General features: G+C 35.3%; 1 protein-coding gene across 1 annotated transcript; it reads left to right on the top strand.

Moving 5' to 3' along the window:
* Window positions 1–4,126, top strand: LOC107740123 (PR domain zinc finger protein 14-like). Its single transcript, XM_016552444.1, has 8 exons — window positions 1–550; window positions 803–853; window positions 971–1,131; window positions 1,239–1,506; window positions 1,654–1,856; window positions 2,439–2,540; window positions 3,239–3,458; window positions 3,702–4,126. The coding sequence occupies exons 1-8, from the start codon at window positions 1–3 to the stop codon at window positions 3,851–3,853; spliced, it is 1,707 nt and encodes a 568-aa protein (XP_016407930.1). The 3' UTR covers window positions 3,854–4,126.
* Window positions 4,127–17,413: the final 13,287 nt, after the last annotated feature.

Here is a 17,413-nt window from a genome sequence, read left to right as displayed (position 1 = left end):
ATGTCGGTGTCTCTCTCCAGTCACCCCGCAGTGAGGGACAGGACTCTGGCTGTCTACCCGTCTATGCCCGGCGCGCACTACGCGGACGTCCTCAAGAGCACGCACAGCATCTTCCATCCGCTCAAGTCTCTGGGCCGCATGGTGACCGACGCACAGACAATCATGCCGTTTAACTTCGCCGGAACTTCGTCTTTTTTTAGCCACAACAGCCATCAAACCGCGGCGTTCCATGAGCAGATTCTCAACGTGTCCAGCATGCCATATTTCCAGCACACGCAGCCGTCACAAAGCATGTACAACGGACATGAGCAGAGCACCGGCTGTCCGTCCGAGTTCAGCAGCCCGTCCAGTGGAAAGTCTTCTTCGGCTTCATCCTCTCCGGTTAAGGACAGTTTCAGCTGCCTGCAGGCCACAGATACATCGCCAGAACACACGCGCACCTACAGTTTTACAGAGGAAGACCTCTTCACTGTTCTGTACGGATATTCCAAAAAACAAGGGCAAAATGTTGGACATGCCATATCTGGATTATCATTTCCTCCCAGAACAGGTATATAATAATCATTTGAATTTATATAGCACAAAGCAATTTTATTGTGCTGAAAAAACAAACAAACAGACAAAGAAATCTGGCAGCATGTATTATGTTGCACACATACTGATAATGTGAATGAAATATTTTACGTTGTTCCAAGTACAATTAACATACCTTTCATTCTGTTTAAATGCCACATTCTTCTAGTTTTTCATGTTTAATTTCCAAAATTGTGTTTGTAACTCATGTTTTTTTTTTATTAATTAGCTGATCGTCATCTTCTACCTGTTGATACCGAAGGATTTGAACTCCCAGAAGGTAAATTAACTTCTTTCTTTCTTTCTTACTTTCTTTCTGTCTTTCTTTCTTTCTTTCATGAGAATTTCTAGTCTGACTCTGAAGGCAATTTCATGGAGTTTGTCTTGAATTTTTCAGGTTTATCGATACTCCAAACTAATTGCGGAAGCCTTTCCCATTATGGAGTATTTGCTGATAAAAGCACAATTTCAAAAGGCACCAGGTTTGGACCGTTTCAGGGCAAACTAGTGAACACAAGTGAGATCAAAACCTATGATGACAACACTCTCATGTGGGAGGTAAATAGCAAATTGAAAATAATTAAAAATTATAATTGAAATCCAGATTTTGTATAAAACGTCTGCCTGGAGCACACGATTGATTATTTTTTTCTTCCTATGCAAAGATCTTTGAGAACGGCCGCTTGAGTCACTTTGTGGATGGAAGAGGCGCTCCAGGGAGCTGGATGTCCTTGGTGAAGTGCGCGCGTTTTCCCGAGGAGCAGAACCTGATTGCGGTCCAGTGTGAAGGACAGATATACTATGAGGCCTGCAAAGAGATCCGAGCCGGCCAAGAACTGTTGGTCTGGTATGGAGACTGCTATGTGCAGTTTTTGGGTATTCCTCTCACCCTCAAAGAGTTTATTGATGCCACTGAACCGCTCCCAACTGAAGGTATGTGCGTAATGCAAATGTATCATCTTATATAATTGTTTAGATGGATATTTATAGCTCAATATGTTCTGTTGTTTTTATAGAAAGATTATAATATGTTCAGGTGTGTTTGCAAACTGCTAAAATTCCTGTGTTTCCTCGTTACAGACTCTGGAGAGGGTTTCAAGTGTGATCGCTGTGGTAAAGTGTTTGCTTACAAGTACTACAGAGACAAACACCTGAAATACACGCGCTGCGTGGATCAGGGCGACAGGAAGTTCCCCTGCCACCTCTGCAATAGGTCTTTCGAGAAGAGAGACCGGCTCCGAATCCACATTCTCCATGTGCATGAAAAACACAGACCACATAAGGTAAATATATCTTCATTCTGATTCATTGAAGACTTTTTTTTGCTGAAAGAACAGCTCCCTTTTAGAAAAGCTGCACAAAACCGGAGCCTAAAAGGGAAAACATTGCAATTGTACTAATATTCTCATACTCAACGTATTTAAAATTGTTTGATTAATAATTTGTATTTATATGCATGTATAAGGGTCTTTCAACGAAATGGATGCCTTTTCCATTTTGGAACGATGATTCATCATTTTAATAAAAAGGGGTTCGAAATGGCAGGAACTGACACATAAGATGAGAATACAATTTTTGTAAAATGTGAAAAAATATATTATGTCCAAATAATTTTAGATTTTATTTCCTTTTTTCAATCCAAATATAATTATAATTGCTATAACAGCCGAAAACAAATAAATAACATTTATTTTATTTTTGCCAGCCATAACACTGATGTTAGTCACTTGTTACACATAATAATGAGGGACACAAAAGCACCCATTTCGAGAAATGACCCGGATGCGTTAACGAAAAGCTTTTAACCATGCCGATACAGCATCTTGAGTCTTGAATATAATTTGTGTCCCTCTTTTTCCTCTTAGTGCTCCGTGTGCGGCAAAAGTTTCTCGCAGTCCTCCAGTCTAAACAAACACATGCGCGTGCACTCAGGAGAGCGGCCTTACAAATGTGTTTACTGTAACAAGGTGAGTAATGCTTATTCACATGGATTCCAATAAAGTATACTGCTTTAAGGATTTGACTAATTTCACGGTGCATCTGAGCGCTCATTAGCGCTGGACGCACTCTTAGAAGACACTTACGTGCCAATGAATGGCAGATGCGCCTCCAGTGCATTGTGCATGTGGATTATGCTTTAATTTGTGACACTCAAAGAGACAAAAGTTTGTTTGTCGCTTTGTTGTAACTCGTCTCCTTCTATTCTTAAAGGGTGAGTTACGCGTGCGTTAAGAGCCTTTCAGTGGTCGTGCCACTCTTTCTGTCTTGTTTGTGGACTGCCAGAGACAGTTTTATTCCTAGTAGCCTGTAGACCCATTGTATGTGAGTCAGGTTTACCTATATAGGGGCCAACAGAATAAACATACTAAATAATAGCTTAATAAAAATGTTTAAAAAAATCGGCAAGGGTTATATAATGGTTAGGTTTAGGTGAGGGTTTTATTGTCATTTATTATCATTTATTATTATTATTATTATTATTTGTTGTTGTTGTTGTTGTTGTTTTATAGGCCTAGAATATGAATAATGTTAATAATAAAAATAGAGTAGCCTACTATACAATATGTCAACAGGATGTCCACATTTAGATATTAAAGTAGTTTGTAGTGTGTGTATATTACCATTATTTAATAGCCTATGAACACGTATTTTTTGAATGTCACAGGCGTTCACGGCCTCCAGCATCCTCCGCACGCACATCCGCCAGCACTCCGGCGAGCGGCCGTTCAAGTGTAAACACTGCGGGAAAGCGTTCGCCTCTCACGCGGCCCACGACAGCCACGTCCGACGGACGCACTCCAAAGACACGCCCTTCTCCTGCGATGTGTGTGGAACCACTTTCCAAGGAGCACAAGAGTTGAAATTTCACATGAAGACGCATAAAAGTACGAAGACATTTTAAGCTGCTTCCCGGGATTCCATTTAGCCTAAGTAGTAGACGACTTTGAAATTTGAAAAGGACTGAAAATTATCGACATGTAAAAATATTTGAAACCGAACGGGAGATTAAGGGGTTAAATATTAATGATGTTAATAGCCTATTTATATTTGTTGAATTCACATGAGCCATTTATTAACATAATAGGCTATATAGGCTTATCTAATAAAACCTAACTCTCTCCCCTCAGAACGACCTCTTTTGGACAACACTGTCGTTCTTCCTGGAAACGAAAACACGCTCTTCTCCATAGATTCTTTGCATCCACAGAAACAACTGGGAGACAATTTATCTTTTCCCGGGATGAGCAGCATCACCTCCGAGTACAGACCCTGGAACTAATGCTTCATGAGTCTATAACTCCTTCTGTTATTCCGCCTTTTCTCAGCAAAGATGTCTTACGTCAATGTTATTTGCTATTGTGTATTTTATTTAACGTAGTTAGCCTGCCTGTCCCCTAAGAAAATATGTTCGCTTTAATTGTATTATTTTAAATGTTTTTTTTTTGTGCTATTTATTAAAATGTATTTGGCTAGAGAAATACGTGTTTTTGTACTTTTTAAAGTTAGCTCAAAGCAAATATATCGGCGTGTAATAGTGAGCTGCACAACCAAAGACAGTTAATAAAACCAAAGACAAAAATATTATAATTATTAACTATTATTATTATTGTTGTTGTTGTTGTTGATTGTCCTGTTATCTATCGCTCTTTTCTATTTGTACAGTCTTTTTCATAAGCTGTACCTGATGTTCAGATATGTCAGTGTGTGTCGGAACGTATGCAAACTGAAAATTAAAATGTATGGTGCAAGAAATATCTGTTATTATTTCAATGTTTTGGTTTTCCCTGCAACTTTCTGAAAATTGAGAAAGGGATTCATGAGGGTTTGTGCTTATTTTAAAATAACTGTGCGATTTGTCGCTTCCATATACGATTTTTAATTCAAATTGAACGAAATATTCGACTGTCCAAAAATATTATCTTTTTAATATTTATTAAACTTTAATTTTAATGCTATTTCCATATTATTAATATCAATTATAAGACTATAAAACGAAATACAACAGATTTACACATTAAAACAAAATAAGTCATTTGATAAGGGATGAAATGAATGGAGAAACACTAAATGCAACATCATGAAAACAACAAACTCTAGACGTGACATCTCGGAAACAACCAACTCTGACGCTGATTCTGAACGAGATAGATAGATAGATAGATAGATAGATAGATAGATAGACAGACAGACAGACAGAATAGATATAGATAGACAGACAGACTAGATAGACAGACAGACAGACAGAATAGATATAGATAGACAGACAGACTAGATAGACAGACAGACAGACAGAATAGATATAGATAGACAGACAGACTAGATAGACAGACAGACAGACAGAATAGATATAGATAGACAGACAGACTAGATAGACAGACAGACAGACAGAATAGATATAGATAGACAGACAGACTAGATAGACAGACAGACAGACAGAATAGATATAGATAGATAGATAGATAGACAGACAGACAGACAGACAGACTAGCTAGACAGACATACAGACAGACAGAATAGATATAGATAGATAGATAGACAGACAGACAGACAGACAGACAGAATAGATATAGATAGACAGACAGACTAGATAGATAGATAGATAGATAGATAGAGTTGTAGAGTTTACAGTGTTTTACTAAATGATGGTCAGTGACAGAAGAGGAGGAGTGTAAACATCCCCCAACAGCAAATTAATGACAATGGACTACTGCAATGAGGTGGTCCAGAGTGGAGAGAATGGAAACAAAGGCGGTCTCACTGACATCTGCTGCCCCCCGATTGTGTCTTCATGGTACCAACTGTCTATGATGGAGAAGGAAAGAGAGAAAAAGGCTTTCTGACAGATTACTTCTTCCACATTCTCCAGGAGTATTCACCTTCTCAAAACACACACGACAACAACAAGGGGTCAAAGGGCACAGCTAAATGTTACAATCATTTGTCATGCAATTTGTTGTGATTATTACCTTTAAATCGAATCCTCTCCACTAAGGACTGAAACTTTTTGTAAGTGTAGATGAGTTCGTTCAATTCAATTCAGGTCATTTGTCTCCATATCCGATTCGATTCCTGCTCTCATTATGTCCAGCCATTCACTGTAAAATATTCCTGAAATAACATCAGCGATCAAGCTGATGTGGCTTTCTTATCATCAGTCTCAGAAATCATTTAAAGATGTTGAGCTCACAATCATTTGTCATGCAATTTGTTGTGATTATTACCTTTAAATCGAATCCTCTCCACTAAGGACTGAAACTTTTTGTAAGTGTAGATGAGTTCGTTCAATTCAATTCAGGTCATTTGTCTCCATATCCGATTCGATTCCTGCTCTCATTATGTCCAGCCATTCACTGTAAAATATTCCTGAAATAACATCAGCGATCAAGCTGATGTGGCTTTCTTAGCATCAGTCTCAGAAATCATTTAAAGATGTTGAGCTCATATCCATAGCCTTTGTTGTGAAGGATTCCCCGGCTAGGCTTCTCATTTGACTGGATTACCTGCAGAGCCTCAATGGTCCCCTGCCATCAGATTCACCCGGTGCTGGCACAGGGAGCTGCCATGGATTCCTATTATGAATTTCACCCTCACTGGTTGCATACAAAACTGGCCGGGTCATAGGTCAAGCTTCAGAAGACAATTCAATTACCCTCTCATACTTCAGCAGGGAGAGATGCAGGCTTTTCCATCCTGTCTGCAGTTTTTGAAGTTCCCTGGGGCTTCTGGTAGTACATATGTACATCAGAGCTCATGGTGAGTTAACAGAGCTTGGAGGTATAATAAAATCACAAAGAAGCCCTCAGGGTCAATGATAAAAGCATCCTAGATGATGGCATTTTTATTGTCCATGCAAACCCCTGTGAAAAAGAAGTGCGCTTAACTGTTTTGAATGTGCACGTGTAGTGTACTTCAAATCTTATATAAAAAAAAATGGACTTGCAGATTATATAATATTAGACAATATACACTTTAATGACTGTTCTAACAGTTTTTTAAAAGTGCACTTTGTAATGTCAAATTACTTTGAAGTAAATTTTGAATCATTTGGTTTCAATAATGCTTTAAAGAAGTCAGTGTAATTTTATTATAATTGAGATACTATTACAGTTTTATCAGTATTTTGGGTTAGTTTTCATATTTTCATTTTAGTTAAGGTTTTAGTTAATTTATTGTGTTTTGTCATATTAGTTATTGTTTTTAAATATACCTGTAGTGTTTATAATTTTTAAAAATGATTTTAGTACATCAAGTTAAACTAAATGTAAATGAGAAATGTTGCTTTGGCAACTAGCTGAATCACAAAAATCATGTTTTTATGTTTTACTTATATTTTAATTTATCTGTAGTGTGTTATTCAGTATTACATTTAAAGTTAAATGTGCTTATGTACTATGTTCAAATGTACTAAATGTACACAACTTTATCTTTACAAATGTGTAAATACATGATAAACAAGTTTCAATACATTTCAATTACATTAAACTCAATTTTTACCGTAAAAGTTAGCATGCATGTACATTCAGCAGTACACTTTAACCATATTTCAAAAACAATAGAAGTAATTATAAAAATGCTAATTGCATTTAATATAAACTTTTTCTATTTAATTGCAAATAACATGCAATTATCTGAAACATATATGTTCTTATTTCCATTATAGGTGCTCTTCTTTTTAAAGCATTATAAAATGTATTTCTTTCAAAAGGAGAATGTTGAACGACGCTACAATGTGGTTCATAATGCAGAGCCCATAATGATCTGGTAAAAATGGCTGTCTTGATGCACTCGGTAAAAGCTCTGTGCCGTTAAAAGCGTGACTCGACAATCCTGCTTTTTTAGAGTCTGCGTTCACTCGCTGTTTCTCTCCTTTCACTCCCCTGCATTTTTATACGCTCATTTCTAAGCATTGATTTCACACTTAACCTTTGGTGCTTTAAAATGCGTCCCCGTCCACTGTGGACATCCATAATTCAGTTTGATTTCTTTATTAATATGAGATTAATGATATCCCCCCCCCAGTGGCATTTGGATGCTTGCCTAGATACGACTACACTGAGGTCAACCTCTCATAATGGCTGTGCAGTAATTCATTTTAAATGAGGGCTGCAGTACGTACTAGTCACTGGAATCACAAGTAGTAGATTTAATATAAATAAAATGGCTGTTTAGCATGTGTCTGTATTGGTTCCAGAGGAAAAGGGGCTCATGATGTCCTTATGTTTGTCCCACACTGTCTCTCTTTAAGTGGCTACCTGTCAGTTCCTATTTCAGCTCTACGTCTAGTAGCCACCAACAGTTGAGCTAAACCACAATCTGATCAATTAGCCCTATTGATCCTCTAATAGCAGTCAGCACACATCACTAGACTTGTCTAAAACTAGCCCAGGGCTCTTTGCTGAGTGAAACCATAAACTCTGCTTTAACCTCTGTCCGGGGTCATTATGACCTGAAACGACTTTATTTATATTTACATGAAGAATAAACATTCCAAATCTACAGTATGTCTTGCTACTGTTTTAAGGAATCGGTAAAGTGTAAATAACTGATCCCCGGTCAGGTGCCTGAGTCTCTTGAGCAGCTTGGAAGCAGAAGGTACAGGCTGGGCTGGTGTTGTCATTGTGATGGTAGGTTCCTCTGGGACAGTAATCCTCTGCAAAGGCCAGCTAAAGGCTCGGCATGCTGCTTACTGGATGAATGACAGATCAAACACAGTAAAGCCGCTCCATACTGGTAGAGAGAGAAATGAGAAGAAGGGAGAGAGTAAGAGAGAGATTGAGCAAGAAACATATAGAGGGGGAAAGAGGAAAGAGAGATTGTCCAGATGACAGTATAGCGATGGGGCAGATGGCCGAGGCTGCTTGGATGAAGCTTCAGTGAGCCTTCACTGACGGTCAGTCCCATGAGACCACACACACACACACACACACACACACACACACACACACACACACACTACTGTCTACTATAGATAGTCTCCAATTGACAGCTATATCTTGAGGAACTGGTAAGAGTGTGCATGTATACACTGTATTTTTTATTTTTTTTGACATTGTAAATAAATCAAAGATTATTGGAGTAGGTTTTAAAAGAAAATCTAATTTCAGTCTTTCTGAAATTAAACTAATTGTGAAATTTACTAGGAATTTTTGAGTGAAAATTGTTTTAAAGTAAATCCGTACACCATTTTTTTTCAGTGTACTAATGAGCAGTAATTATTATAATGTCTAATAATAATTAGACAAAAAGTCACAGAAATGAGAGTTCTGTTGTATTGCTTGTAGTGTACATACATAGTGTGATATTTATTATAAGCAATGGTTCTATGAAACATCGTTTGAGTTGACTTATAATATGTTCATGAATTTAAAATCAGAAAATTAGAATCAGAAATCAAAAATTAGATGTTAAGTTAAAAATATATGTGATTGCATTAAAAACATATTAGGAGGGTAAAATAAATGGTCACTAAGTTTTTTACAATTTCTAATCATCATTTTGTCTTCACTAGTTCATTTTAAATAGTATAATTTAAAATAAAATACAAATGTCATGTCAAATGTCAAAACTGAATGCATAAATAAAGAATTAAAAAACAATTAGCAAAATTATGATTAGAAAAGGTAGATGTTTAGAAATAATTGATGTTAGAATATATAGAATAGTTTTTATTTGTTACAATGATGAAAAACTATATATTTAGAATTAATTCAGTAAACAATGGAGTCCTTCCAAATGTGAAACTTTACAGTGCTGTTATACTAAATATGAATGATCACATATAGTGGATTGAAACTAACTGTTGTATATCACAATTATACAACAGTTGGTTTCAGTGCACTAATTTGATTACTCATATATTGATACTTCATCTACTTGACAAAATAATTATCTGTAAAGGCCTAAATTTGGCATTAAGCCTGTTATGGCTACTTATGTATTTCAGAATTTATTGTGACATTATATGAAATTATAACATGTAATAGTGAATCATGAATAATTTATGAAGTCATCAAATAAATGTAGTATGTTTAGACCAGCAGGTCTGAATCAGACATTGTCATTCACATTTGCGAGCGCTGAGCTTTCTCTCACCATGCATCATGTTAAACAATGGCCCAAAAGGAGTGTGTGTATGCATATGTGTGAATGTGTGTGTGTGTTTGATGTGCTTTTGTCTCTTTTTCGCAGTTATTCCTCCTGACTCTAACAGAGCAGCAGGAGGGGAGAGAGAAAGAGAGCCATGCATGCAGTGAAGAGAAAGAGAGAGTGAAATATTTAGGGACAGAGACATATTTGAGGTGTTCCTGGCATGCTAATGCTTTGTAATAGGAGATGGCCTCACCTTTCATGGTTAACTAAACATTACTAATGATAGGTGTGAGTAAATAAAAAATATTTTATTTTATTTTATTTTATTTTATTTTATTCATGCTCCTTTTGACCATTTCTGCTTGCCTTTTACATTAGTAATTATTTCAGTAATTTTATGAAAAGTTTTTCAGTTTATTGGACTAAATTATAACATATCATCTGGAATTAAAATGATTAAAATGTTTGGGTTTTTTTAACAACAGATTATAAAGTCATAAATTAAAAATGTAGAAAAAGTCAATTCCATCCTCCTGTTGTATTTTGAGCCGGGTAAAACTGTTTACACAAAGGATCTTAGTGCTGGACGCAGTGTATGCATGTCCTGCATCCCTGCGTTCACTGTTAGTCCGATATCTCTGTTTACTGTCATCCTTCCTAATCCCCTTTGTCTCAGTATAACATTAACACTCCTCAGGATACAGTTTGTGCACATGTATATGCATATACGTGTGTGTGTGTGTGTGTGTGTGTGTGTGTAATGTGCTCAGGAAATCAGTGAGTGCTTAAATGTTTTGTTTTTTTAACAACACATTTATCCTTACAGATCCATAAATCACATAGGGCAATACGGTATCATATGCATACAAAGAACTTTGTTTCTTGGGGCTGCTCCATTTTATCTGAACTAATTATGACTTGTCATAAAAAGTCATATAATATCATATAATACATATACATATAATACTTGTCATTACATTGATTTCATGACATGGATTTCTTGTCACATGACTTCCTTCATGGTAGTTACACACATTTTTTAAAAATATAATCATATTTTTAAATAAAACTGCTTATTTTTATAGTAATTAATTGTATTAAAAGATTATGCCAAAGTTGTATTGTTTTTGTAATCATGAATGTCACATTATTGGATGAAATGGTTTTTTATTTTTTAAATACCTTCTTTGTGTGTAGATGCTGTATAAACTTTCACTCAGAAATTGCTAGTAAATTTCACAACTAATTACAAAGAAATGGCAAGCAACACATTGAATTAAACATACGATTTTGAAGTAGAAAAACTGAAATCATGTTTTTTTTGTATTCCGATAATCTTTGTTTTATTTACAACTTCAGGGGGGAAAATGACAGTGCATTTAATTTAGATCAGTGCATTAAGCTGTAGACCAAAATGAAAAAGTGTGAACACACTTTACCAATAATGCTGCATCTAATTCTCATTGTGGCTGCGTATTTATGATGATGATGACCTTGTCTTTCCCAGGATAGTCTATTAATCTGTTTAATGAGTGGGATGATTGAAGAATCTGTGACAGTCTTTCTTTCGCTCTGTCCCTCAAAAGCAATGTTCTGCCCTCTCTTTTGTGAATAGGACAATTGGCAGTGACCCCTTCCAGCTCCCAAAGGTACTCAGAGGTCAGGAGGAGTAGCTGCAAAGATAAATACACACTCACAAACACTGGCTGGACTGGGACGTGACGGCTGGCCGAGGGCTGTTCTGTCTGTTTAAATGAACCTCTAAAGAGGAAGAGAGAGAAAGGTAAGCTGTCGACTTCACAGCCATTTAGTACTGTATATTTGGCTTGAAAATTGATTATTTTGATAACTTTGTAGAATTTTTTCAAATGAGCTAGAACTTGACAAATAATATTTTCACCAGTTTATTAGAAATAAAATCAGACTTTAACCAGACAAGAATCCTTTAAAACATAAACAATCACAGAAGCCCGAGTACTAATGGAATAGGTACGTTTTATTGCCCCATTAAACCCTTGCATACATGACAAAGGTGAAATAAGAATGTGCTTTCTTTTAACACAGGAAGTTTTTAAATACCTTCTTTGTGTGTAGATGCTGTATAAACTTTCACTCAGAAATTGCTAGTAAATTTCACAACTAATTACAAAGAAATGGCAAGCAACACATTGAATTAAACATACGATTTTGAAGTAGAAAAACTGAAATCATGTTTTTTTTGTATTCCGATAATCTTTGTTTTATTTACAACTTCAGGGGGGAAAATGACAGTGCATTTAATTTAGATCAGTGCATTAAGCTGTAGACCAAAATGAAAAAGTGTGAACACACTTTACCAATAATGCTGCATCTAATTCTCATTGTGGCTGCGTATTTATGATGATGATGACCTTGTCTTTCCCAGGATAGTCTATTAATCTGTTTAATGAGTGGGATGATTGAAGAATCTGTGACAGTCTTTCTTTCGCTCTGTCCCTCAAAAGCAATGTTCTGCCCTCTCTTTTGTGAATAGGACAATTGGCAGTGACCCCTTCCAGCTCCCAAAGGTACTCAGAGGTCAGGAGGAGTAGCTGCAAAGATAAATACACACTCACAAACACTGGCTGGACTGGGACGTGACGGCTGGCCGAGGGCTGTTCTGTCTGTTTAAATGAACCTCTAAAGAGGAAGAGAGAGAAAGGTAAGCTGTCGACTTCACAGCCATTTAGTACTGTATATTTGGCTTGAAAATTGATTATTTTGATAACTTTGTAGAATTTTTTCAAATGAGCTAGAACTTGACAAATAATATTTTCACCAGTTTATTAGAAATAAAATCAGACTTTAACCAGACAAGAATCCTTTAAAACATAAACAATCACAGAAGCCCGAGTACTAATGGAATAGGTACGTTTTATTGCCCCATTAAACCCTTGCATACATGACAAAGGTGAAATAAGAATGTGCTTTCTTTTAACACAGAAACGCTCACACACACACACACTCTCTCTCTCTCTACTCTATGGAGACAGCGACTGCTTGCAAAGCCACAGATCTCTGAGTCCCTGAGTATCTCTGAAACATTTATGAAGCCTTATAATCCCCTCTCTGCCTAATGTACCCTAACAAGCCTTTACTGCCTCTCTAGCCCTGCTCTAGTGTTCCCGGCATCTAACCCCTTTAACACCCTACTTTCAGCACTTTTACATGGTTTTTGCTTTTTAAAAACGTATAGCATGGTCAGATAGAGAAGAGCATCCTAACAGATTCAAAACATGCTTAAATGTTAAGTATAGTGCAGTATAATATATAGGTATAATGTATACTATGTAGGAAAGAATTATATAAAACTCTTACAGTGTGTGTGTGTGTGTGTGTGTGTATGTGAATGTATTTCCTGAATATGTACAAATTTTATTAATGTATCCAAATATATAAAAGATCAATTTAAATATATGGTAGGGTTCCAAAATTATTATTTTTTCTTTCTTTTTTTGATTAAACCCAGAAATAAACATAATGTTTTAATATAAAAAAAGAAAAATTCTTCTTCTTAATAACAACAACAACAATGATAATAATAATATATACAATATTAAATTAGTAATAGTTTAAATAGTTTAAAAAATAAATATAAATATTTATTATACATTTGAATACATATGTAAAACCTAATATATTGTAAAATATGATGGGAGGAAAGTGAAATAACATAGCTGATTCAGACGCTGGGTGGGTGGGCAAGTGTTTGAGGGCGAAAGGTCTGTGTGGACAAAGTGATGTGACCTCAGGTTGTCATTGTGCTTTAAGGGCTCTGACTGGACATCAGGAAACCTCCATTACTGCATGTGTACGAGTGTGTGTGTTAAAAACGGGGTCTTTGGGGACCTGATCCCAGGAGGCTGTTTTACTGCAGCCTCTGCCCTGTGCCGATGTTTACATGTTGAGAATGCCATATGCTAAATGGCTAGTATTACTGCTCAGATTTCCCTTAGCTGCTCTTCCACACTCATGGCTAAATGAGGAGTTATCAGAGAGCGGTTCCCATTTAAAGCAAAGTGATATTGAGCTGTTGGGGTTATTGATAAAGAACTTTACACCTGAGAGTTCTCATGAGCATTTTATGACATTGTGATGTCTTTTTTCTCTTATTCCATATGATAGTAAAGAAAAAAGTGACCCACATTTATTTATCCAGAGAGGGGATTTAAAACTTTCCGATTACAAGGGACCACTTTCCTAAAACATAAAACATATATTTTCATGTGTATTTTATATGTAAAATATTATCTGGAAAATTGATTTTAAGGTGACACCTTTGTTATATAGTATTTATTTATATTCATATATATTTTATATTTTGATATATCTAATTTCTTCCTTCATTCATTTATTTGATTGTTTGTTTTTTTGTTTAAATCTTACTTGACACAATTTTGAATGGTAGTGTATCATGATTTCCACAAAAATATTAAAGAGTAGAAACTGTTTTCTACATTGATAAATATACTTGAGCAAAATCAGCATATTAGAATGATTTCTGAAGGATGTGACACTGAATACTGCTGAAAATTCAGCTTCGCATCACAGGAATAAATTACATTTTAAAATATATTAAAATAGAAAACAGTTATTTTAAATTGTAATAATATTTGCAATATCAAAATAACACTTTACTTTTGATCAAATAAATGCATCCTATGAGAGCATAAGAAACTTCTTTCAAAAACATAAAAAAATCTTAATTATCCCAAACCCTTGACCACTAGTGTACATATATTACATAATATTATATATATTACACATTTTTTCTAATCTTTTCCACGTCACTTTAGTATAAAAAAACGGCTGGTTTAAAACCACAACGTTTTGAAACTCGGCAGTTTTTTTTTTTTTTTATGTGCTAATTAGTACTATTTGTGAAATGAAGAATTCTTAATTTGTGGATTATTGTAGTAATAGTTCATATCAATAACTTAACAAATTAAAAACAAACAAACTTTGAGTAAGGTCTACAGAATGTCTGTTGGCTGGAATGAGCTTGTGTTTCTGGATCAATGCAGCTGCAAAAGAGAATGCTTTTCATCCACAGTAGTCAAGCTAATGGTTCAGAACATCATCCAAAGGCATCCCATCAGCGCTGCACAGTCATAACACACACACACACACGCACACACGCACACACAGGGGGAAGGAGACACAGAGGTCAATACGGCCGGTCGTGAGGAAGCTTGTGGTGTCCATTACACACAATCTTCATTAGTAGCATGTTGAATACAAGAGCAGAGTAAAGCGTCTCTGAGAGTGGCCTCATACGATACAGCGTCTGCATCCAGAAAGCTGCTTTTTACGTAAAAATACACCCCATAATATCCTTCAAGTCCCTCGTGTGAGATAACCCGCCCTTTTCTACATCCGTGTTGCCACTTCCTGACACAAAATATCCTGTCTGGTTGATATCAGCTAGTGTTAGTGATCAATGAGGAGAAAAACATATTTAATCTCCTAAAACATGTGTTCTGCTCTCCATTGCTGGATGTTGTGGTTACAGGAAGACTGCGATATTCTCTTGCTGGAGGAAAGGTGATGAGGAACATTTGGTCAGCTCAGATCGGCTTTAGAGGAACCTCTCATGGGACGATAGATGTTTCACACATGGGGAGAGCATTTTGAGCCCACCCAGATTGACAGCACAGTGTGTGTGTGTGTGTTCCAGTTAGAGTCAAAAAGTTGCAATAAGGCTTCATTTGTTGATATTAGTTAATTACATTAGTTAACATGAACTAACAACGAACAGTAGTTCTGCAGCATTTATTAATCTCAGCTAATGTTAATCTCAGCATTGTTGTAAGATCTGTTAACATGAGCTAACACGAACGTGAACTTTTAGTATAAGTATAACAAAGGTTCATAAATGCTGTAAAAATATATTGCTTATTGTTAATGCCAGTTAATTTGTTAACTAGTGTTAGCAAATGAGACCAACACTGTTGAAGTGTTACCATAAAGTTATTTAAACATAATTCTGTAACAATTTACAATAAGGTTTTATTTGTTTACATTAGTTATCTAGATTAGAACTAACAATGAACAATACATCTGCAGCATTTATTAATCGCTATATATTAATCTCAGCATTTATACTTTGTATTATACTTTATATTTATACACACATGTATTTTTAGGATCAAAAGTTGCATCTGTTAACATTAGTTAATGCACTGTGAGCTAACATGAATATTTTTATTAAGGAACAATAACAGGTTAATAAATGCTGTAAAATATATTGTTAATTGTTAAATACATTAGTTAACATAAACAATGCACAATACATAATACTAATACTCAATATAATACTGAATTTATTCATAACATTTACTAATACATATTTAAGGTTTTAAGAAAGTTGTAGCTGATAAAAACTAGTTAATGTACTGTGAACTAACATGAACATGAGCATTTTTATTAACTGACATTAAAAAAAAAGTTAATAAATGCCATAAAATATATTGCTCATTGTTAGTTCATGCATTAACCTTATTGTACCTTATTGCAGTGTTACTCATAATTCTTGGACTCTTTCAAAAAAATTATTTTTTTTAATTACTAGTCATAAAATTAATATTCGTCTATGAGTATTCCACCAATGAAAAATCAGCCTATCAATACTGTACCTCCCGTTCTTAGTTAGCCTAATAATTGTGCTGCTTTGATTACCTTTTCCCAGTATGTAGTAGAAAGCTTTTTTTCCCCCTTTTGTTCTGTCAATGTTCTGCACCGGCGGTTTATTGATCAGAATAAGTCAGTTAATAAGCTTGAGACTAATTCATCACGGGGCTAGAGACTGGAACTGCAAAGCCTAGCTTAATCAACTCATCAAAGCTCTCCGCGCATGAAGACGGTAATTAAAGGCAAAGCGGAATGTATGTTAGATAGATAGTAACAGGGGTCTAGGCCTGAGCAAGACTAAGATAGAGAACTTTCATTCTCTTTGCCCTGTTCAGTGTGTGTAAATCTGTTTCGACCCGCTGAACGCTGGCCAAACAAGGTCTTTTGGATGATTATAAACTCCAATTGAATAATGGTGAAAGTGCCAGAACAGTACAGCTTCATTTGCAACATAAGATTTAAATTTTGCTGGTACAATTTTGAAGGCAGTTGGACATAGTGGTGTATTAGAGGTAAAAAATTATATAAATAATGTTCAGTTTCTTGCACAAACCGATCGTTTCGTGTCTTAGGACATCATTGTGTCGTCACGAGCCGCAGGGTTTAATTTGGATTTGTCTGTGCATGTTTTTTTTACTCTCATAGATTTTGTTACCATTGCCATGCATTATACGACTGATAGACTGCAACGGTTAAAGTTAAAAATCATCATATGTGCTCTACTGAAGAAACAAAGTCACCTACATCTTGGATGCCCTGGGGGTAAGCAGATAAACATCAAATTTTCATTTTTGGGTGAACTATCCCTTTAACCTAATACTGATGCAGTCATTATTAAAATGTGTGCATTTTTTATTTAAATTTTTTTTTTTTTAAGTATGAATATAAGATATTCAAAACATTGTATGAATGATCCAGGCTTATTTTAGTATCACTGAGATACAATTATAGTTTTTGTTTAAATTTTGAATTAGTTTTTATTTTTATGTTTTCTTTTAATTTTAGTTAAAGTTTTAGTACTTGATGTTGTGTTTTTGTCATTATTATTATTATTATTATCATTATTATTATCAATTTTAAATGTGTCTATATAGTTTTATTT

This window comes from Sinocyclocheilus rhinocerous, unplaced genomic scaffold (genome assembly GCF_001515625.1).
Source record: "Sinocyclocheilus rhinocerous isolate Xijiao unplaced genomic scaffold, SAMN03320098_v1.1 scaffold641, whole genome shotgun sequence".
NCBI classification, from domain to species: Eukaryota; Metazoa; Chordata; class Actinopteri; order Cypriniformes; family Cyprinidae; genus Sinocyclocheilus; species Sinocyclocheilus rhinocerous.
The sequence above is the reverse complement of the archived record's forward strand: the minus strand, read 5'-3'. Positions and strand labels throughout refer to the sequence as shown.